The sequence below is a fragment of the Thermothelomyces heterothallicus genome (assembly GCF_042370625.1).
Source record: "Thermothelomyces heterothallicus CBS 202.75 unplaced genomic scaffold P884_scaffold_1, whole genome shotgun sequence".
NCBI classification, from domain to species: Eukaryota; Fungi; Ascomycota; class Sordariomycetes; order Sordariales; family Chaetomiaceae; genus Thermothelomyces; species Thermothelomyces heterothallicus.
The window spans coordinates 1,347,992-1,368,870 of record NW_027192562.1 but is presented as its reverse complement, the minus strand read 5'-3'; the positions used below and the strand labels follow the sequence as shown (position 1 = coordinate 1,368,870).

General features: G+C 56.4%; 8 protein-coding genes across 8 annotated transcripts; 4 read left to right on the top strand and 4 right to left on the bottom strand.

The window, feature by feature from the left end:
* Positions 1-141: 141 nt before the first annotated feature.
* P884DRAFT_214696 (tRNA synthetases class II core domain (F)-domain-containing protein) lies at positions 142-2,427 on the bottom strand. The gene is made up of 9 exons (XM_069439240.1): positions 1,997-2,427; positions 1,628-1,941; positions 1,486-1,552; positions 1,401-1,427; positions 1,152-1,345; positions 983-1,102; positions 776-925; positions 613-721; positions 142-543 (listed from the first exon to the last, which is right to left on the bottom strand). The coding sequence occupies exons 1-9, from the start codon at positions 2,387-2,389 to the stop codon at positions 379-381; spliced, it is 1,539 nt and encodes a 512-aa protein (XP_069301709.1). The 5' UTR covers positions 2,390-2,427; the 3' UTR covers positions 142-378.
* Positions 2,428-3,815: 1,388 nt separating this feature from the next.
* P884DRAFT_214691 (ADP-ribosylation factor family-domain-containing protein) lies at positions 3,816-5,338 on the bottom strand. Its single transcript, XM_069439239.1, has 4 exons — positions 4,920-5,338; positions 4,820-4,858; positions 4,358-4,765; positions 3,816-4,305 (listed from the first exon to the last, which is right to left on the bottom strand). Exons 1-4 carry the CDS (start codon positions 4,992-4,994, stop codon positions 4,285-4,287), a joined length of 543 nt encoding a protein of 180 aa, XP_069301708.1. The 5' UTR covers positions 4,995-5,338; the 3' UTR covers positions 3,816-4,284.
* A 248-nt stretch (positions 5,339-5,586) lies between these two features.
* P884DRAFT_295825 (60S ribosomal protein eL39) lies at positions 5,587-6,002 on the top strand (the record flags this gene model as incomplete). The annotated part of the gene is made up of 3 exons (XM_069444360.1): positions 5,587-5,592; positions 5,748-5,848; positions 5,954-6,002. The coding sequence occupies 3 exons, from the start codon at positions 5,587-5,589 to the stop codon at positions 6,000-6,002; spliced, it is 156 nt and encodes a 51-aa protein (XP_069301707.1).
* A 642-nt stretch (positions 6,003-6,644) lies between these two features.
* Positions 6,645-8,170, bottom strand: P884DRAFT_281749 (Skp1 family, dimerization domain-containing protein). Its single transcript, XM_069443564.1, has 4 exons — positions 7,976-8,170; positions 7,699-7,841; positions 7,372-7,637; positions 6,645-7,310 (listed from the first exon to the last, which is right to left on the bottom strand). The coding sequence occupies exons 2-4, from the start codon at positions 7,763-7,765 to the stop codon at positions 7,134-7,136; spliced, it is 510 nt and encodes a 169-aa protein (XP_069301706.1). The 5' UTR covers positions 7,766-7,841; positions 7,976-8,170; the 3' UTR covers positions 6,645-7,133.
* A 1,302-nt stretch (positions 8,171-9,472) lies between these two features.
* On the top strand, positions 9,473-11,884 carry P884DRAFT_253488 (glycosyltransferase family 22 protein). The gene is made up of 4 exons (XM_069440800.1): positions 9,473-10,021; positions 10,212-10,597; positions 10,660-10,787; positions 10,842-11,884. Exons 1-4 carry the CDS (start codon positions 9,913-9,915, stop codon positions 11,782-11,784), a joined length of 1,566 nt encoding a protein of 521 aa, XP_069301705.1. The 5' UTR covers positions 9,473-9,912; the 3' UTR covers positions 11,785-11,884.
* A 267-nt stretch (positions 11,885-12,151) lies between these two features.
* On the top strand, positions 12,152-12,532 carry P884DRAFT_159559 (uncharacterized protein; the record flags this gene model as incomplete). The annotated part of the gene is made up of 2 exons (XM_069437264.1): positions 12,152-12,181; positions 12,290-12,532. Coding segments are annotated over 2 exons (273 nt in total), but the record flags the coding sequence as incomplete, so codon positions are not given.
* A 259-nt stretch (positions 12,533-12,791) lies between these two features.
* P884DRAFT_288725 (transcriptional regulator TACO1-like protein) lies at positions 12,792-13,922 on the bottom strand. Its single transcript, XM_069443968.1, has 2 exons — positions 13,596-13,922; positions 12,792-13,521 (listed from the first exon to the last, which is right to left on the bottom strand). Exons 1-2 carry the CDS (start codon positions 13,807-13,809, stop codon positions 12,848-12,850), a joined length of 888 nt encoding a protein of 295 aa, XP_069301703.1. The 5' UTR covers positions 13,810-13,922; the 3' UTR covers positions 12,792-12,847.
* Positions 13,923-14,330: 408 nt separating this feature from the next.
* On the top strand, positions 14,331-20,723 carry P884DRAFT_295821 (armadillo-type protein; the record flags this gene model as incomplete). The annotated part of the gene is made up of 2 exons (XM_069444359.1): positions 14,331-20,051; positions 20,202-20,723. 2 exons carry the CDS (start codon positions 14,331-14,333, stop codon positions 20,721-20,723), a joined length of 6,243 nt encoding a protein of 2,080 aa, XP_069301702.1.
* Positions 20,724-20,879: the final 156 nt, after the last annotated feature.

Sequence of the window (20,879 nt, the reverse complement as noted above, 5' to 3'; positions counted from 1 at the left end):
CTTGATTAGTCGGGTTACGGCGCCGCTAGCTTACGTCTGCTGGTATGACCAAGTTTGATGCGAACCACTCTGTGGGGAATGTGGTTCGCAAATGGGGGAAAAGGCGACAACGATCCGTGCCCGAGGATGATGACTCTTCACCGCAGGACCGGATATGGTTGCCGGAGGGTAGCATTCTGTGACCGGGAATGCCGCGGTCTTCTCCAGCGCCGAAGGCCGAGGCTTGGCCTTGCTCCTCCGAGAACGTCACATCTCCGCACAGCCACAATCGGTCGCTCTTGCGGCCTTCGGCTTTGCACAACGCGGCTGTTCCGGGGATATGTAAGGTATGTGGTATTCTCAAAAAAATGCACTCTCTTACGATGTCCTCCGTCTACTCTAGTCCTTGTCCAATCGTACCGCTGGATTCTTCTGGATGAAGTTGAGATCAACTCCGTGGCCGAGCAACTCGCGAATGTTCGAGATGCCGTATTTAATCATGGTTGGCCTCTCCAGGCTCAAACCGAAACCGAAGACCCTCATGTCTTTCGGCAGACCCATGGCCTGGGGCACGTGTTAGCGACCTCCAGTCTCAATCTTCATTGAGGAGATCTGGTAATCCGAAAGACATACCTCCAGCATTTCGGGCCTGAAGATACCCGAGTTTCCAATTTCGATGAGCTTGTTCAGCCCCTTGTGGTGTGAGAAAATCTCCATGCTCGGCTCTGTGTAGGGGTTGTAGCTGCAATACGGAGTCAGCAACTGTATCTCCCGGCTAGTGGGCTGAAGCACTCACGCCGGCTTGAAGCGCAGGTCAGTCACACCCATCGCTCCGAAGAAAATCTTCATGAATTCCATCAGACCGCCCAGAGTCAACCCATAGTCGGCGATGACGCCTTCCACTTGGTGGAACTCGCATAGATGAGTGGCGTCCAAAGTCTCGTTTCTGGACAAGTGTCAGTGACTGGGTAGGGGCTCCGACAGTGGCCGAGTGTGTTGTTACCTGAAGACTCTGTCGATAGAGAAGTACCGGGCTGGCGGTACTCGCCCATCCTTCCGCTGTCCAGCCAGCTTGTGCAGCATGGCGGCCGATACAGAAGTCGTGTGTGTTCGCAGGACCAGTCTGGCACTGATTTAGTCGAGGTTACCAAGCAATGGAAGATGTGACGGACCTAAGCGACTCATCTTCAGACCAGGGGTACCTGTACCCAATCGAGCCATACTTCCCATTCTCGTGAACTTCTCGCACGTTCTGGAAGTATGCCTCGTAGTCGTGCTTATCGTCTGCCGACGCTGGTGCAGGCCTTCCGGCCTTTACCGGGTCTGATACGTAGAAAGTGTCTTGGAGGTCGCGCGCAGGATGTTGCTTGATGATGTTAGAACGACCATTTGGAGCGCAATTAAGCACTTGAGAAGCGTACCTGAGGCACGAAGAGGGCATCGAAATTCTGTATGTCTTTTGGGTCAGCAATCTGTCCTGAGACATCCAACCGCAACCACACTCACCCAGAAACCAGACTCAACAAACTGATTTGTGGGCATTTCCTCGAAACCCATCTCGAAGAAGATCTGCCTGTGGGGTAGGTGTCAACAAAAACACATGTTCGATTGATCCAGGTTCTCGGAAGAGAAAGTGGGAGGAGCATACCTGAACTCCTGCCGAACCTTGTTCAGAGGGTGTAGGGCACCAGCATGTTGATCCGCACCCAAGGCGTTGAAGTTGTACGGCTTGAAGGTAGCCGTTTTCCAAGCGCCGGATGCGAGCATCTCGGCCGTGAGGTCCGTCTCCTCCTTGACCATCTCGAGTGCAAACTTGGGCCCCTTGCTTATCCGGAAAGAAATGACCTTTTGCATCTTCAGAAGCTTGCGCTTCTTCAAATCGGCAAGGATCTTGGCGTCGTGCGTCCGCGTCTCCTGAATCACCTTGAGCTGATCCCGCGTCACATCACTGATCGAGTCGACCTGCCAGAATTGTAAGCACTCGGAAATTTCAGATTGATAGGAGGAAATTACACACCAATGCCACAAGCTTCGCGCCGTCCTTCTTGATCCACTTCTCCTTGAAGGCCTTGCCCTGACCAACCTTGGTCACCGTCTTGTCGCCAATCTTGTTCTCGAGGTCTTGGATCGAAAGGCCGTCGATAGCCTGGCGCACCGCCTCAAAGACACGGGCCTCATGGCTGCCATGGCTGACAATAATTTCGGCCTCGGGCTCCAAGAGAGCTTCCTCGCGCTCAACCTGCTCGTACGTAACCATGGAACGGGAAGCGAGACGGTCGAGGGCAGCTTTGATCGATTCAAAGGGGACACCAGGGAAGGCCTCGGTGGACGAGATCGGATCAGACTTAGACAGCGCATGGAGGACCTCCGAGGTGAGGTCCCCCGTGGGATTGGTGCTTGACGGAGCCATACTGCTGGACGTGACTGCGCTGCTCTAACCTGATTCCGAGAAATGTTGACTCAGACGCCAGAATCGCGGGGCACTGATGGTTAGGCTCAAGACCCACTCTCCCGGAACAACGATTTTAGGCGGGGTTGTGGCAGGGCCGCACTCGATAAATGCATATCCTTTCTGGCTTGTGGTTACAACCCCTTGTCGAGAACAACAGCGCATCCTGTTGAATCCCAATGAACATTACTAGAAAGCGAGAGCCGACCTTGGTCCTATACGCTCACAGGCGGGTGTTTGTACCAGACGCCAACTATCACCGTCTTTTGAAATCCAAGACTCATGTATCCAAATAGCGCACCAATCCAGACACCGAGTAGTTCCGGGGAAGAACGACATGATTCCTGTAGCCGCGGTTGATGCATGATTTGCTCTCTCGCGCCTGAGGTTGGCGAGTAGGGAAAAGTAGCCTGGTGCTCACTTCCGGCACCTCGAGGAAATCAAGAGGCTAATCCTATATTGACAGCTCTGCCAAACCTGAAGAAGTGTCATCTGCTGAGTATGCACATGTGCATCCGCGTCCTCTGGCGTCATTGCCAAGAGGAGGCCGATAAAATACTCAAGGCGTATGCAAGGAATAAGGCAAGGTGAGAACTTTGCTCGGGATTTGTAGGATTAGTACAGCAGGATAGTTAGGCCAGGGACTTCGCTCCGATCCTTGTTTGGCGTTTGTGTGAGCGAGTGGGGGTCGGGTACCTTACCCGCCGCCCATCACCTCGCGAATCACACCGCTGTCCTGAGTTGATGGATTCTTTGGTCAAGGCGAAAATCGTTTTGGTTCCTCTACTTAGGAATCTTACATTCTTATTCTTTCTTCTTCTTCTTCTTCTTTTGCTGACGGTAATCCAGATTCGCGGTTTCATTGCTGCTGAAGAAGGGTGCGACGGACCCTCCATGTTATGCCTTGCTACGCTGTGTAACTGTAAACCACCCTGGAATATCTCTGTTTTAGTGCTACACAACCCATCTCGGCCTTCGACGATATGGGCTTGCATGAATTCTCTAGAATGACTTACGTTATGCAGATCATGATTCTTAATCTTGGTCCTCCACACCAGTCATTATATATCTCTTAATCTAGAACGTGAAGCGTTGGTTTACTCTTGCGTTGATTTACTTCGGCTCAGACATCGTCTCCAAAACGCGCCTCCAGGTTTTTGGAATTGTCAGATCCTTTTGTATGTGCTGCTATTTGAATATTGGGCCCAAAGTGAGGCGAGAGGCTAGGCTGGTATGATAGATACCCTCTTCTTGTTTTTCTTCTCCACTCCAACTCGTCTTTCCTCGATAGACGGCACCTAATAGTTCCAGCCTGATGTATCTCGCTGGACCTTCCGGTACTCGAGGGTCATGACTAAGCAGATGATAGTCCTGTCTAGAACTCTTACGGCGGCTAGAAGCTTGTTCCATTTGCATTGAAGTCCGCGTTGGTTGCCGAACTTCACGACGGCATATCAAGACGGATCGCATCGTCGTAATAGGCGGGCACTTCGGGCGTCTTGCTAAACTGCTCTTACACATGCACGCAGTAGTCACCGCCGGAGGTGGGTTATCGAGGGTAATTACAAAGTCCTGAGCCGAAACAATGAACAGGAACGCCGGCCCTTCGGAGCCTGGCATCCCTTGTATTAAAAGTTGTAAGTCATGTATCCATCTAACGAAACGCTGTCCCACCCCTTCTGATGCAGCATACGCCGTCGCATAATATGTCGTCCATGAGCCTGGGCAGCTCCCCCCCCCAAACGCCGCAAGGCCAACCACCTTGTCCAATATCCAAGTGGCCGGAATAATATGAGATGTATACGTGTCATTTACCAAAATAGCCGTGTTCGGTGTATTCAAACCCGGGCCTTCTCTTAATCCTGTGAAACGGTTTGCTGCATCCCGTTAGGTAACAATCTCAATGAAGCGTCGGAGCCCAAGACTTACCGATAACCAGTCCATTCCCTCCTTGATACCCGATCCCTCCACCGCACTGCATGCCATGATGCTCCAGTTTCTGTCTCTAAGTTCGCCAAGCCGGAGGGCTTGAGAGATGTCGGCTGCTCCTTTTGCCCCTGGTTGATCCTGTTTGTTGGCAAAAACTAGCAGGGCAGCGTCCTTGAGCTCATCCTCGTTCAACATTGCTGCAAGTTCGTCGGCGGCCGTTTGCAGACGCTCGATATCGGTGGAGTCGACCACGAAGATGACAGCAGCCGTGTTGGCATAGTAGCACCGCCAGTACGGCCTAATACTTGTTTGTCCGCCCAGGTCCCAGACGTTGAAGTTGAGTTTCCCGTATGTCACCGACTCGACATTGAACCCGATCGTGGGTATCGTTGTAACCACCTCGCCGATCTGTACGGTCTGTGAGTGATTCGGACTCGTTGCCATCAAACATTGGAGACACACCTTCAGTCTGTATAGGAGCGTCGTTTTGCCTGCGTTATCCTGTGGAGCGCGCCTGTTCAGTACGCGACCGGTTGAGGCATCATCAGGGGGGAAGGCGAACCAGGCCCAGAATCAGAATTCTAATCTCCTTCTTTGCCCAAACCCAGCTAGACAACCACGAAACTGTCTGACCCATCTTGATGTCGTGGTGTTCGAAGCACCCTGGAAGTCGCGGGTAGGGAGGAGGTTAGGTTTGCAAATCGCGTGGAGCAGACTTGATCCGCGAACTACCCGATTGACAACGGGGTGCGGAAAAGTCGAAATGGAAACCAGTTGGGTTGGCGAATAGGCGCAGATATCACGAAGGCGTCAGAAATGGAGAAAAAAAAACTGGTATCTTGTTGAATAAGCACCTCTGGATGTGGCCAGTTGTGGAGTTAGCCGAAATTCTCTGTTCTCGAGGTTCATGCAACTTTATTTGTTGATCCGAGAGGCCTCTCGCTGGTCAGGGACCTGGTCTTGGAAATCAAGGATGCACGGTCGCGCCCTGATCGGCGTTTAACGAATTGGCATGCCAGGCGCATGCCATCGTTCAAGGCCTGAGTTCCGCCTCAATCCAACCGAGAAATCAGCCACAGGAAGTGGGAAGCACGTGACCCAGCCACAACTCGATTTCCGGCCCTAGCGCGCGGGAAATTCTGAAGCCCACACCAAATATTCGAATCCCACCCACCTGAGGAACATCTCGACATCGACATCGCCTCGGAAAACTCGACAACACCGTCAAAATGCCGGTACGTATTTCCAGTCCTGCACGGTTATGAGGCTTAATTATGTCATTCTTGGATTTTCGAGATCTGGCGGAGAAACACCCCAGGACCGGAGGAGGGGTATTCAAAGGTCGAAATGGAGGTTTTGAAGAGGCTAACGTGCGCGATTCTTCATACAGAGCCACAAGACGTTCCGTGTCAAGCAGAAGCTGGCCAAGGCCCAGAAGCAGAACCGGCCCATCCCGCAATGGATTCGGCTCCGCACCGGCAACACCATTAGGTACGAATACCCCGACGAACGAGGAGCTGCGCGACCTTGACTGCCCGCGACCACCAAGACAAACACTCTGCCTGGCGATAGAACGTTAACATGTTGCGTCAACAGGTACAACGCCAAGCGGAGGCACTGGCGCAAGACCCGCCTCGGCCTCTAAATGCCATCCCTCTTATTTCCTCGTTCGACCCCAACAAACAATTTTCGACTCTCCCCACGGCTGCTGCTGTCACTTCCCACATGGCTGCCGGCAAAAACTTTCTGCCCAGCCCACCCAGCCGACGGTTTTTCTTCTTAGCCCTCAGCCAGGCCGATCGCCGTCACGAGGGATAGAGGTTGAGCCATGACAATATCAAGTAGGGGGGCGATTACGAACGGGGAAGCTGGGCACGGGAGCAAGGAAGGATGCAGGCATTAGAGTGTCCGGGTTGCTCTTTGTCGAGCCAAGTTTTAGCGCTTTGGGATTTTTGCTTTTCTAACTCGACTGGGAACTTACTGGGGAAACTCGTTTTCTAACGGAGTATGCCATGGCATTTTAAGGGTCAAGGGGAAAAGGGGAATGAGAACTGGCATTTGATGCCTTGAACGTGACGACTTTCCCGCTTTCAACATCTGCGTCCCAAGGAACGAGATGGTCGCCGTAATCGATCACAAGCTTGCATGAACATGCTGAGAGTCTGCGCTTCCAGGCAAGTTCGGCCCTTTGCCTTCTACGAAATACCTTCTTTCTACGCAATACATATTCCTCCGATGGCCGCTGTCTGATAAAACTCAAGTCGTAAGATTATGCAGCACGACGTTCCAGGCACTTGACATGTTTGACGGTCGCAAGGTGTGATGGGGACGAATCCATGAGTCATTTCAAAAGCCACCGGCTTGAAATCTTGTTCGCAACGCCCGCCATCTCTCCTTCAGTAAGAGCAAACGACATGGCTGAAGGCCGGGAATCTTGGCAACGTCTATTCGGTCATAGCCTTTTTCTAAGTGAGAAAACCTCGCGATAGGAGGATCATAAAAAACGGCCCGGTCATTGCCTCATGTGCACTGCCTCTCTTCAAAAGGCCGGGGCTGTCTGCAATAGAAATCATGTGCAGCAGCCCCTGCAACCTGTTCTCAAGCTACGAAATACCGAAGTAAACCAGTCAACGTAACCGAAACGCCTCTGGGAATACCAAATAAGGACCTGTGTTGGACGCGTGGCAGCTTCGAGCTGATGTCCGCTATGTGCGAGTCCCGAAGGATGGGGCGCAAGAATTGGGCGACTTCCTTTTACAGGCTCAGAGCAACCAATTTAACGGTCCTCGGCCCATTCGTTCTCCCTGCGGATCTGCTCCTCCTCTTCGGGGGTGAAGTCGTTCGTGATGTTGAATGTCTTGCGGATCTCCTCTGGCGACTTGCCCTTGATCATGTTTGCCACGGTCTTGCAACCAACATCAAGCAAGGCCTTGATATCAAGGTAGTTGGCAGCCTGCACGAGGAGTCAGCCATGGGCCTCCGGTTACGCGAGCGTCCTGGATATGAGTACTCACCAGGATGATCTCGAACAGCATCTCCTGGTCCACCTGCATGAACTTCTGGTCCCACTCGTCGATGTCAGTAGTCTTTTTGCGGTTGTCATTCTCGTCGTCGGCCGACTGAACGGCGTCGTTGCGGTGGTGCTCGCACCACTCAACAACCTTGCGCAGCACTGGGTCGTTCACGTTGGGGATCGGGATTGGACTGTTGGCGATAGCCTCATCTCCCAAGTCATCGATCAAGTTCTTGATGAGCATGGACCGCTCAGCGACCACACGATCTGTGGCAAGAACGTGGTTAGGCGGGGCAGTCAAGATGCGGGGCGACTCCGATTAACGTACCGACTTCGATGTGCGAGCCCTCATTGCTGGCGAGGATCACCTTTTGGACTGACTTGTCGGCAGACATTTTGCGTCGTGAGGTATACGTCTGTCGATGTGTTGAAGAATGCGGAGGATGACGGGAGGTGGTCGGTGGAAGTCAGCTGCTGATGTATCCCGAGTTAGCGCGGCTGTTGGTTGCGATCGGTTTTGATAGGTTGCAGCCAGAATGCGGAATGTAGAATGCAAAAGGAAACGCAAAAGGGAGGGGGCATGGTTAAATAGGTTAGCAACGCACCTTTCCTAAACCCTGTAGGCTCTAGAGACCGGCTAGGCGATGACCAGAACTTTATGAGCGAAGAGATGTCGTTGAGGAAGGGACGGGCGATTGTGGTCGTCTTTCGCCGCTGCCGACTCTGTGCTCTCTCCACTTGGCGAGGCAGCAGCGCCGCCACTGGCCCTTGTTGGGCACTCGAAGGCTGATGCGCACGAGCCCACTACTGTGGTTGCCTGTAGAGTAAATGATCGCGACGCCATCATGCAGCAACCAACCTGAGTCTCAGCTGAAATTACGGAATACGTCCAGAAGGTAAAAAACTTCGTGTATCTAAGGTAGGTGCCTACACAGTTGGCATCTAGGTATCTTTCCACGAAGCAAGGGTAAATCATTGTTTTCAGCGGGATTTCTGCCACGGAGCTGATGACCGAGGACTAGCAAAGACTCCGTACTTCGTGACCTGGGTCAATCTGAACCAATCTCAACTTTTCCGTGATAACTAAGTAAAGCAGCCTATGCATTGCTCAACGGCGTTGTTAATCCTCCCTAGAGCGCTTCCCTTCGACGATCCTGGGAGATCCTGATGCGCACCGAAATGGCAGCCCCTCTTTGAGGGGGCGTATTCTGGAATGCTGAAGAATTGACCCCAGGCCGCTAGTTCAGGGGTCCGGGGGTTTGATGGTCTGAAAACAACAGCCAGACCAAAATGGAGTCATGCCAGAATGGTGAATGGCTTGTTGCTGCTTGCAAGCAGCCGGGGTTATCACAGCGACCCACTTCATTCGCACACAGAGCACTCTTTACCGGAGGGGACGCGCGCAGCTGTATTAAGGGTCCCAACGATTAAAGAACTTGTACGTTCCAGATGTCAGGCGTGTAGTATTTCCTAATACGTATGTGTTCTGCCCTAACGTACAGAGGAGCGGAGAGTTATTTGCTTTGTGGATCATCCCATTCTCAGGAACGGATGGATGGATGGATATATTTAGCGTCTACCTAAAAGCCAATTTAGTCGGCTATGAGACGTCCTCGCGTCGGCGGCAGAGGAAGTGGGCAGCGAAGTACAAGAGAAAAGAGTGCCTCCTGAACCGTGGGGCCCTTGCGTAGTTCCTATCTGTGGTGTTGGCCATGGGATAGTCCCTTACTTGGGGGCTCCTCGAGGTCTCATTAAAAACTCCGGCAATTCACTGGTGCTGGAAACCCTCCAGCTGGGGGCCTAGAGCCATCGTTCATCCACGGGGCGTCCTTCTTCGCACCACGGGCATCTTACCGAGGGAGGGTGGGGGGCCTTCCCGGGTTCGTGGTAGAGTGGCTCTGGTGCTAAGTCGTAAACGCCTTCCAGGTGTCCTCCTATCGGGGAGGGCGGGGAAAGTGGTCTTGGCGTGAAGTCGAGGATATCTTCTGGGTACCCTCCATTCCGGAGGGTGTCTTCTGGTGTATTTTGGGAATCCACCATTTCCAGAGATGCTGCCCCGTCTGATGTAGGGGTGGGGTGAGTCCGTCGGGGCGCTTCCCTGCTTCGTGTAGGGTAGGTCCTTTGGGGCACCTCCCCGTCATCCCATTCTCAGGAACGGAGTTTAGGAATGATGGCACAATTGCAAGCTGTCAGCAGTTGAAACCCCTGTCACTGACAGGGGGTGGCATCACTGCACCGTGGAACTCGTCATCGTCACTGGCTGTCGCCGGGCCTGTCCAAGCAGCTTTCCTTAGATTTGCGCTGGGCCGTTTATTTCCCACCACCCGTCGGTCCTTTCTTTGCTTTTCACGCGACAGCACGGTTTTCCCGACCATGACCTCCCTTTCTCGATATCGACGACCATCAGACTCTTTTCTACCCGACTGCTGCTCCTGGTGATGCTCCCAGGCCGGCAAGCGACTGAGCTGCGCATTGCTCTCCCCCCTCGACCGGATGCTTCGGAGCTGCGACGAGGAGGTCGCGCCGAGGCTAATAGGATAATATGTGGCGAAGAACATACCTCTTTCTGGTTTTGGTCCGGCTCTGGTTCGCGCTATCGCCGAGCTACCTACATCCCGACGAGAACTTCCAGGGCCCGGAGGTCATCGCTGGTGAGTGACACACCCCGTCGGCCAGCGTGTTGTGCGACAGCCCGGCCGTGGATGGAACTTGTTTGCAGGAGCACGAACACGCCTCCGTGACCAGCCCTCGAACCGGCTGCCCGCAGTGCGCTTCCATCAGGACCTCGCGCGCGAATTGCTGCACTGGCGAACCAATTGCTGACATGGTGCCATAATGCAGGAGAGATCTTCCGTTACCCTGTCCGACGCACCTGGGAATTCACAAGCGACAACCCAATTCGCAGCGTATTCCCGCTATGGCCCGTTTACGGACTCCCGATGCTCCTGCTCCGGTGGCTGTGGATTGGGAATGGAAACGACGGCGAGATCCCCCCCATCGCGGTCTTCTGGACGCTGCGGGTGTTGATGTTCATTGTCAGCTTCGTACTGGAGGACTGGGCGTTACACGAGCTTATCCCGTCGCAACGGCAGAGGCGCATGGCAGTTCTCTTGGTCGCATCGTCCTACGTCACCTGGACGTTTCAGACGCACACCTTTTCCAACTCGATAGAGACGTTGGTTGTGGCTTGGAGTCTGGTGCTTATTGAGCGCATTGTCGCGAGTCCGGTAGGCATATCAAAGTTCAGGAACGGGATGGGACGCGGCGACGGTGAGCTAACAAGGCGCAGCAGCGCGGCTCGGTTCTTGCCTCGACCGTCCTCGGGATTGTCGCCGTCTTCGGCGTCTTCAACAGGATCACGTTCCCGGCCTTCCTACTGATACCCGGCCTCCGGCTGTTACCATACTACTGGAAGAAGTACGACGCCATGGTTTCCCTCCAAAGGTGGGGATCACAGCTAACGAAGCGCAGCCCTCTGTCGTTTGTCGCGATCGTCACGGCTGGAATCTGCACGACCGCGCTCGCCATCACGCTCGATACGGCATTCTACAGTCCGCATTCGATTTCTTGGTCCGATCTGCTCCGCAACCCGGTTCTTACCCCTCTCAACAACCTCCGTTACAACATCTCGCCGGCCAACCTGGCGAAGCATGGACTGCACCCGTGGTATCAGCACCTGTTGGTGAACCTGCCACAGCTCCTCGGGCCTGCGACGGTGCTCCTCTTCACCCGGCCCAAGCGCTCATCACGCCTGTACTCTGCGATCTCGGGCATTGCCGTTCTCTCTTTATCGCAACACCAGGAGGCACGGTTTCTCCTCCCTACTGTTCCCCTTATCCTCTCTTCCGTCCGCCTCCCGAGGAGCGAGAAGGCAATGCGCGCCTGGGTGGCATCGTGGATCGTCTTCAACGTCATCTTCGGCACGCTAATGGGGGTCTACCACCAAGGAGGGATCGTCCCGGCGCAGGTTTTCATGAGCAAACAGCCGGACGCGACCGAGGCGGTGTGGTGGAAAACATATATGCCGCCCATCTGGCTGCTGAACGGGAAGAACGAGGTCTTGCGGACGCGGGATGTCATGGGTATGAAAGGGGAGACGCTTTTAGAGGAGCTACAGCAGCTCGCAACTTGCGACACTCCGGCGGACAGGAGGAACATGGAGTATCTCAAAGAGAAGAATGGGACATACCTGGTGGCGCCGCTGTCTGCGACGTGGTTGGACCCTTATCTTCCGAATAAAGGGCTGGAGGGATTGAGGTTTCGCGAGGTCTGGCGGTATGAGCAGCACCTGAACCTGGATGATTTGGATTTTGCGGAGGACGGCGTTTGGAATACCCTGTCTAGAGTCATTGGGCGGCGAGGTCTTGCTATCTGGAGAGTAACGAAAAGCTGTCCAGGGGTCAGGGGGAGGTAGCACCTGTTTTTTTTTTTTTTTTTTTTTCCTTCTCCTTATTTTTGGGCGGTAATCTGATAGCAACGTACGTACGCAGTAATGGAACCTGTGCGAGACCAAGCAACCAACGTCTTGGACCACCCTGATGGCCGGAGCTTGGGCCGCAGTGGCAAGGACGGCTACCTTGCAGTGGCCTCGGCGCGCTGGACCTACCGGTTCCATGCTCTCACCGAGGTGTCACTGACTTCTCAGTGGGGCGCCCCACCTTAGCTCGCGAAATTTGGGGCCGAACGGCCAATTCCAGAGAACGAACAGCCTGCGTCTAACACTCCCCTCCGCCCTCTCGGACCCGCGTCGCAACAACCAGGTGTCATCGAAAATCCGAATCATGGGTGGGCTCAACCTCGAAGTCTTCAAGGTAAGCTCTGCGTCTCCCAAAACCTGACCTTTCCCCCCACCCTCCCCCGACTGCGATCTCTCCCCTCGTATCGTATCATCTTGGCCTGACTTTTCCCGTCTACCTTAGTTCGGCATGTACGTCATGTTCCCCATTGGGGTCATGTACTACTTCGGCACGAATCTCGACAGCCGCTTCTCGGTCCCCGACTTTTGGCCCAAGCCCGAGAACACCAACAAGGTGCCGCTCGAGCGCGATGAGATCCATGCCGAGCTGGAGAGGTTACGCGCGCGAAGGCTGTACCTGAGGGAGCAGAGGCTCGCGGCCGAGGCGCGAGCCGCGGCGCTGAACCCGAACCAGGGGCAGCAGCAGCAGCAGCAGCAGCAGCCGCAGGGGGAAGAGTAGGAAAACTTTCTGGTGAGCAATGGCTGGGGCTTCGTGAGGTAGAAGCCGGCGAGTGTACAACAGGATACGGTGCGAAGACGGAGTGGGGTGGGTTGGTATTGGGAAAAATACGGCGTTTTCGGGTTTCTACTATCGAGCCACCTCGTCTTTCGACATGATCGATTCATAAAGCGGGCGGCACGTTCATACGGGCTGTATATCAATCGCAACACATCTATGGGTTGGGGGGCTTTTATGTTCCATCTACTACTGGTACAAGTCTAGTCTCTGCGTTCGTCACCCCTACGTGTCCAAGTTCTCCTCGATCTTGGCCCATTGCTCGTCGCTCATGGCTCCTTTGGTCACGTTCGAGTACACGGCCTGAACATCGGGGTACTCCCTCAAGGCCTCCAGCAGCTCTGTGAAATGGACCAACTCGTCCGAGGCATCCAACTTGGTCTTGGTGTCCTCGTTCGCCGTCCAGACGATATCCGAGCTCAGGATCTTGAGCCCAAACTTGGATCCGACCGACTTGCACACTTGCATCGTATCCGACGGCTGCGTCCAGACGACAATGTTGCCGTCCGCGTCGTGCTCGAGGTCCTCCGCCCCCGCTTCGATGGCGTCGTCCATGACTTGGTCCACGTCCGGCCCGCTCTCGCTCTTCTCAAACACAACCCGGCCGAGGCGCGAGAAGAAGAACTTGGACGAGCTCGGCGATCCCTTGGCCTTCTTGACCATCTGGTTGAGGTCCTGGAGCGCCCGCAGCTTGCTCTCGGTCTCGAGGTCGACGATCAGCGCAATGGACGGGGGCATCATCGCTTCGAACGTGATGGACTCGAGTGCCTCGCCCCCCGACGACTTGCCCTGCCCGCGCGCAATGGCTGCTTCGATCTTGTCTTTGGGCACGCTGGCCTTCTTGGCCGCGGTGATGGCGCTGGCTAGCTGGGGGTTGAGGTTGGGATCCGGGCCGTAGACTGGCCATTTCCGGGGTGGTGTGAGTCTTTTTCTCTTGTCTAGGGCCCTGACGAGACAGGAGAGGGCGGCGTACGTTTAGAGTACAAGGTGATGTTCTTGCAGAAGAGTGTGCGGGCCGCGTTCTTCTTCATGTCATTGGCCGCCTTGTCGTGGCGGATCTTGCTCCATTTGTTGTGCCCGGCCTGGAGGATTGGGCTGGAAACGAAGGCGCGGCGGCATTGTGCGCATATCGACGATGGTTTTGCCGGCCGAGATAACTGGATGAGAGGTCGGAACAGGGACGCCATGAGAGGGGGGAGGGAGGAAGCAGATGGAGAAATGATAGCCCGAATCTAGAACATTCAGAACGTGAGATAAGCGAGAAAGTAACCAGGAATTGTACTTGGTACTGTGCGGAAAGTGGAAAAAAAAAAAAAAAAAAAAAACTCCGTCGTGCGATCGCGGACTTCCTCCCGAGACGGGGTGGCGAAGCCTGGAGGCTAACGGTAATCAAGGTGGAAGCGTGTAGTAAGTGGAAGCTCCCGCTGCGGACCGATCTTTGAATCGATTTTCGCGCTGCCGGCCGGGGACTGTTGCAGCGGGCCCGACAGGGGTTGCAGATCGGTAGTGTATTGGGGCCCCAGAACGCTGTCATTGGCCTGCCACAAGCCCCACCACGACACCATTGCGGGATGGCGCCCCCTGACATGACCGCCCAGGCACTTCCCCAAGCTCCTTCTTGGTTTCGGCTTCGTCTCTTGCATCTTCTTCAACCGCTGCTCCGTACGCCCAGTTTCGACAAGAACCGCATTCGCGAAGCCAGCCCCCGATGGCCTCGACCGCGGGCACGGACGAGCCCAGCACCATCAACGGCGACACCCCCCGCACGTCGATTGGAGCGGCGGCGGCGGCGGCAGCAGCAGCAGCAACTTCGAACCCCGAGTTCGATGTCGCCAAGCTCCAAGGGCTGCCCACAGAGCAGCAGGAGTTGCTTCTGCTGAGCTTCGTATCGACATTGAGCAAGCATGTCCTCAGCCTCCCGCCTGACGACTGCACAGCGCAGCAGTTCTACCTCAAGAAGGAGATCTTCAAGATCATCAACCTCTCGACCCCGCCTCCAACGAGGGTCATCCGCAACACGCTAGCGAAATGTCTCGGACACATCTTTGGCAAGGGAGACCGCAAGCTGCTTTTTGAGACAGTCAACGACCTATCCGGGATCATCTCGAGCGGGAAGTCGAAGAACGAGGGCGAGATACGCACAAAACATGCCGCTGTTGCGTGTCTCGGCGAGGTCTACGCCGCCGCGGGCGACAGTGCCATCAACCTCCACCAACTGGCCTGCTCGGTGCTCTTGAAACTCCTCAAGTCGTCTTCGAGCAATGCCGGTCTTCGGGCCTCCGTGTTCACCGCTCTGGGCAAGATCGCGGCTAAGCTGGGCGGGAGCTTGGACGAGAGCATCGCGAGGGATATCTGGAAGCAGGGCCGGAGCTATGCCACAAGCGACAAGGGGTCACTCGTCATCATCACTGCGTGCCGCTGTCTGCGTTCGCTCCTGCAATGCACGCCCTACTTCCAGACATCTAGCGACTTTGACAGCCTGCGGTCTTCCATGTTCAAGACGTTCGATTCTCCCTCCTCAAACGTACGCTCGGCCGCGGCCGACTGCTTCGCGGAGGCTCTTGTTCGAGGTTACTCGGAATCTGCCGTCGGCGAAGCACCCTTGGTGCTAGTCAAAAGGACCAAGTCGAAGGCTGCCAAGCGACAGTCCGCGCAGATTGGCACGCTGCAAGACGACGACGAGCTTCCACCGCGTCCGGAGAGCCCAGCGCCGACCAAGAAGTCCCAGATTCTGGCCCTGTCGCTGCTCGATATGCTCAAGACCCTATCGACGCAGTATGTCCGAATGTCGACCTCGAACCGGTCCAGGGCTGCGATCGCTGTCTGCTACGGCAACATGTTTCGGAAACTCGGAGAGAAGACGGTAGAAAGTAACTACACGCGGATCGTAGAGCACTTGACGGTCGAGATTCTTGGGCATAGCACCATAACCAACAACCGGTACCGTCTGTTGATCTCTCGGCGCATGATCGAAATCATCATCCAGGACGTCGTTGGAAAGAAGATCCTTGGAGAGTCGGGCCAGACCAACGCGGCGAAGGCCCTGCTCAACGACATCATCAGGAACTATCCGCAGGCTCTCAAGGAGAAGCCCGAGCCCGCAAAACAAACGTTGGCTGTTTCATTGAGCGCCCTCGCGTCCCTTATCAACAGCCTGGGTTCGGCAGCCAGTAGCTTCTCAGAAGCGTGCCGCGACGGTCTCATTCAGGTTCTGCAGCACCCGAGTTACACTGTCCAGGTGTACGCATCGGCGTGTCTGAAGACATTCCTATTGGCCTGCCCGCAGCAGCTCTTGCCATGTCTCTCGGTGTGTATGAACAGCCTCAGCAGGGAGCTGGGGCTTCTCGGTACCGGACGGGGCTCACCCCGGCGGTGTCTCGGGTTGTCGCACGGGCTCGCCGCCGGTCTCAGCGCGAGTCCGCAGCGGCCGCTGTACGGCTCCGTGGACATCAATAGCCGGGTGCTGACAATGTCGACGAATCTGCTCAAGTCGAGCGGCAGTTCCGAGCTGCGCGTGGCGAGCACACAGATCCAGGTTGCATGGACTCTGATCGGCGGGCTCATGTCGCTGGGGCCAAACTTCGTCAAGATCCATCTCTCACAGCTCCTTCTCCTGTGGAAGAATGCGCTGCCCAAGGTTCTGGCCAAGGACAGCTCCATCCATCGGAATTATCTAAACGCCTCCTTCCTGACGCACGTCCGGGAGTGTGCGCTGAGTTCGATCCTGGCCTTCCTGGAGTTCAACAGCCGTCTCCTAACAGTCGATGTCTCGAAACGCATCGCGACGATGCTGCAGAGCACGACAGCATTCCTGAAAACGCTGCCGTCGAAGAAGACGGCGGAAGACATCAGCGAGAGGCTAACACCGTCTCTGCAACTCCAAGATTTGGAGATCATGGTACAGCGGAGAGTCCTGCAATGCTACACAAAGCTGGTGAACATTAGCCCGGCCGGCGGCACCGAGGCGCTTTTACAATCCAACCTTCTCACCTTAGCCATCTCCCTCTTTGCGGATCCGGATAACTACACCCCGAGCTCGCTCAGCGCATCGATCGCAAATACGGCCTCGACGTTCGAGTCGGTTTGGGATATCGGCGACAACTCCGGATTCGGCGTCACCGGTCTCGTCCGAGGTTTCAACGTCCGGCCGCTTCCAGGACAACACGAGAGCTCTATGGACCGCACTCCATCCGGCCGGGAGGGCCCGGAGGAGGAGATTGACAGGCTCTTGGTCTCACCCGTCTGCGGCACCCTTGAGCACGATGCCTCCGCCCTATATATCGGCAGCGCTGATGGCCCGGCTCTTCCTGACCCTGCGGCGACCGAGGTGGTCAACATGGCCATCCAGCTCTTTGCTTTCGTGTTTCCGCTCACACCACCAAAGGTTCAAGAAAGTGTGCTGGAACAGGTCACGACCTTCATCGCTGCCGGATCGCTGCAGAGGGATCCCGGCCGCAAGGCTGCCATCAACGTCAACGTCGCCACCGCTCTCCTCTTGATCTTGCGGGTGGCAGTAAAGGAGACAAAGTCGCCTCCGGGGGACGTGACCAATGCGGCCGTCGAAAAGCTCATCCAGGAGCTGCTTCGTGATTTTGTGCTGGATCGGGATCCGTACCTCCGGAGCATCGCCTACGAGGCTGTTGCTCGGCTCTGTGGCACATGCGGCAATGCTTTTACAAACCAGGAGATCAAGTATCTCATCGACACCATTGTCGTCAACCGAGAACCTAGTGCGAGAGCCGGCTGCGCAATGGCACTCGGAACCATCCAAGCCAAGATCGGAAGTATGGCGGCCGGCTATCACCTCAAGGCCGTCCTCAACATCCTGCTGTCGTTGTGCAACGATCCGCATCCCACCGTGCACTACTGGGCGCTGGAAGCGGTCGCGCGGGTGGCTGACGCTTCCGGCCTCGGATTTGCAAACTACGTTTCTGCGACGTTAGGAATGTTGGCCAACCTCTACTTCTCCGAGACACACAATCCGGAGGTCGCTTTACCTGCCTCGATGAACCTCGAAGTGGAGTCTTCTACGTCTGCGGCCATCGCCCACTGCGTGGATTCGCTCATCAATGTTCTCGGTCCTGACCTGCAGGACTCTACCAAGTCAAGGGAGCTGATCCTTACTCTTGTCGGATACTTCCAGCAGGAGGAGGATCTCGAGGTGCAGAGAGCCAGCCTTGTCTGCCTAGAGCACCTTTCGCTGTACGCTCCCGGCTACGTAAACTTTGCGGAGTATGTCAAGACGCTGCAAGGCTATCTCGGTTCGGAGAGTACCGCGCTCCGAGACGTTGCCGTGGATGGCTTGCACAACCTCATGAAGCGGGACCCGTACGACGTCATCGAGGCAGCAGACAAGGGATTTGAAGACCAGCTCTGGCTGGTTCTCGACTCGGATCCCAGCCACGACGGGATGCGCAACACCATCCGGAACTGGATGCGGCAGACGTGTCTTGCCAATACGGCCGCCTGGCTGGCGCGCTTTCAACATGTCTTGAAGATGACCAGACCGAAAGACACGAGGAAGGAGACGGTCAAGACCGCGAAACCGGGCGCTGGCCTGGACCTGCAAGATGAGGAGGTGGCCGGATTCGCCGCGGCGCCGGGCGCTACCAAAGATGAGAAGGACGCGCTTAGCGGTCCAGACGTCGAGCCTCTGAGGTGGCAGGTTACGACCTTTGCCATGGACTGCCTGAACGATATTTTCATCCTCGTCGCTAAGGACGTTGCCACGAACGGAGAGTCTGCGGCCCAGGCTGCGCTGCAGAGCAAGATCGCCGACGTCGTCAAGATGGCCTTCTCGGCGTCCACCTCCGGGGTCGTTGAGCAGAGGATCTGGGGCTTGAAGATCATCGGCGCCGTCCTCAAGATGTTTGGCAAGGTGCCCGACCCCGACTTCGAGGAGGCCATGCTGCTTGAGCAATACCAGGCTCAGATCAGCTCGGCGCTCACCCCCGCATTCGCGGCCGACTCTTCGCCCGAGCTGGCCGCCGAGGCCGTCCATGTCTGCGCCGGCTTTATCGCTACCGGTATCGTCAGGGATGTCGACAGGATGGGGCGGATACTCAAGACGCTGGTGAGCTCGCTCGAGAACTTTAGGTCCGAAGACGAGAATGCCGGCATCGGCGACTTGAAGGGGCTGAGCTCGAATGCCCGGGTCATGGTCAAGATGGCCGTATTCGGCGCCTGGGCTGAGCTCCAGGTTGCCAGCTCGGAGCAGAGTTACCTGGTGGACGTCCTCAAGCCGCACATTGGCACGCTGACGCCGCTGTGGTTGGAATCTCTCCGGGAGTTTGCCCGGCTGCGCTTCGAACCGGATATTTCCATGACACTGGGACCCCCGTCGCTCTCTGGGAGCCTGGACACGGTGTACGCGGCGCTCAACAGAGAGACGCAGCTCAAGTTCTACCAGGACACCTGGCTCAAGCTGGTGGATGCCATCGCCAGCCTGATCGGTCAGGACAGCGACTTCGTCTTCGATGCGCTCGACGGCAAGGAGGTTACTGGCCCCAACGCCAACGGCACCTCGCGGGGGCTCGACATCAACTACCGCGACGAGCCGGTTGCTTTCTTCTTCGTGCTGTTCGGCATCGCATTCGAGGCGCTGGCCACCAAGTCGGGGCAAAGCGAGTCTCTAGCGACCCAAGAGCAGACTCTAGAGATCCTCAACGCGCTGAAGAAGATCTTGCACCCGAGCGTGTCCGGTCAGGCAATCTACCGCGAAGCCATCTTCTCCGAGACCATGGACCTTCTGGATCGCCTCGTCCTTACGGAAGGGCTTGACGTTCAGGGTGTCATTGTCGAGATCGCGAGGGATCTCTGCTTGGCCCACCCGGCGGCGAGGAAGCACGAGGAAGCCGACAACGGCGAGCTATCGGAGGATATCGAGCAGCTGTTTGAGCTCACCCGCATCATCGTCCTCGTTCTCTCCGGCTTGCTGCCGAACCTCAGCGAGAACCCCCAGCCCACCCGCCATCAGATGACGGAGGAGGCGATCCTGCTCATCAAGACGTCGCTCAACGCACTGGTCGATGCCGCCGGGGTGTTCCCCGCCATCATCAAGACGGACCTCTATGCCTGCATCATCCACATCTTCGCCACTATCCTCGCCACGCCTTCGTGCCAGGAGGTGGTTGTGCCCCAGTCCCTGCCGACCCTCAAGCGGTTTATTACGAGCATGTCCAACTCCAGGCAGGCTTCGGAAGACGGCGAGTCGCAGACAGACATCCAGCTGCTAGGATGCCTGCGCCGGTTCTTATCCATCTACCTGCACGCGCAGAAACGCGAGGCTCCTACCTCTCTGGCTTGTGTCAAGAACTGCCTGCTGGCACTTACTGTCCTCTTCACCGCGGGCAAGAACCACCTACCGGCGAGCGAGCCCCTGGTGGCGCGCTTCCTCGAGGAACTCTTGGACTGCCTAACGGACCGCATGGTAAGAAAAAACCACCCTTCCCCTTCCCCTTCCCCTTCCCCCGCCACCCGAGCATCCCTTCCTATTCAGCACTCTTCCCCATTCACTTGTACCCCATTTTCAGCACTCACGTTGGCGCCATTGCGAACTAAACAAAAAACAACCAAATAGACGGCAAAGATAGCCGCGTCCTGTATCCGCACCCTCCTCCTCCAACCGAACCCGACGCCGGCCGACCAGACGCTCGCCCGCCACCTCCTCCCGCGTCTGATCGCCTTTGTGACCGACACGGACCCCGAGGACCCGGAGCGGGCGCGCGGCCAGGTCGCGGCGGCGCTGACGGCGTACGTGGCCACGGTGCCGTCGGACCGCGCGCCCGTGGCCATGGCGCTCGTGTTGCCGGCGCTGCTGGCGCGCGCGCTCAGCGAGGGCGCCGGGGGGGCCGGGGGCGAGCAGAAGGAGGTGTACCGCGAGACGAGCGGGCGGCTGCTGGAGCTCGCGTCGGCCGACCAGGCCGCCTTCCGCGCGGTCGTCGGGGCCATGGGCGAAGGGCAGAGGGGGTTCCTGGAGGAGGTCATCAGGGCCGGGAGGGAGGCCGCCGCGGCGGCGGGCGGCGCCGGCGGGGTCAAGAGGGAAGGAGAGGGGACCAGGGAGCCGAGCATCGCGTTGAAGATGGACTTTGGAGGGTCATGATGATGATGAATGATAATGACGATGGTTCGTTGAGTGCTCCGTAACTTGTTGCGTTGCGCACGAGTCGGGAAGAAGAGGAAGGGGGGGGGGTTGTGGTTGGTTTCCTTTTTCTTTTTTTTTTGTCATTTTTGGGGGATGAGGAGGGATAGATGGTGA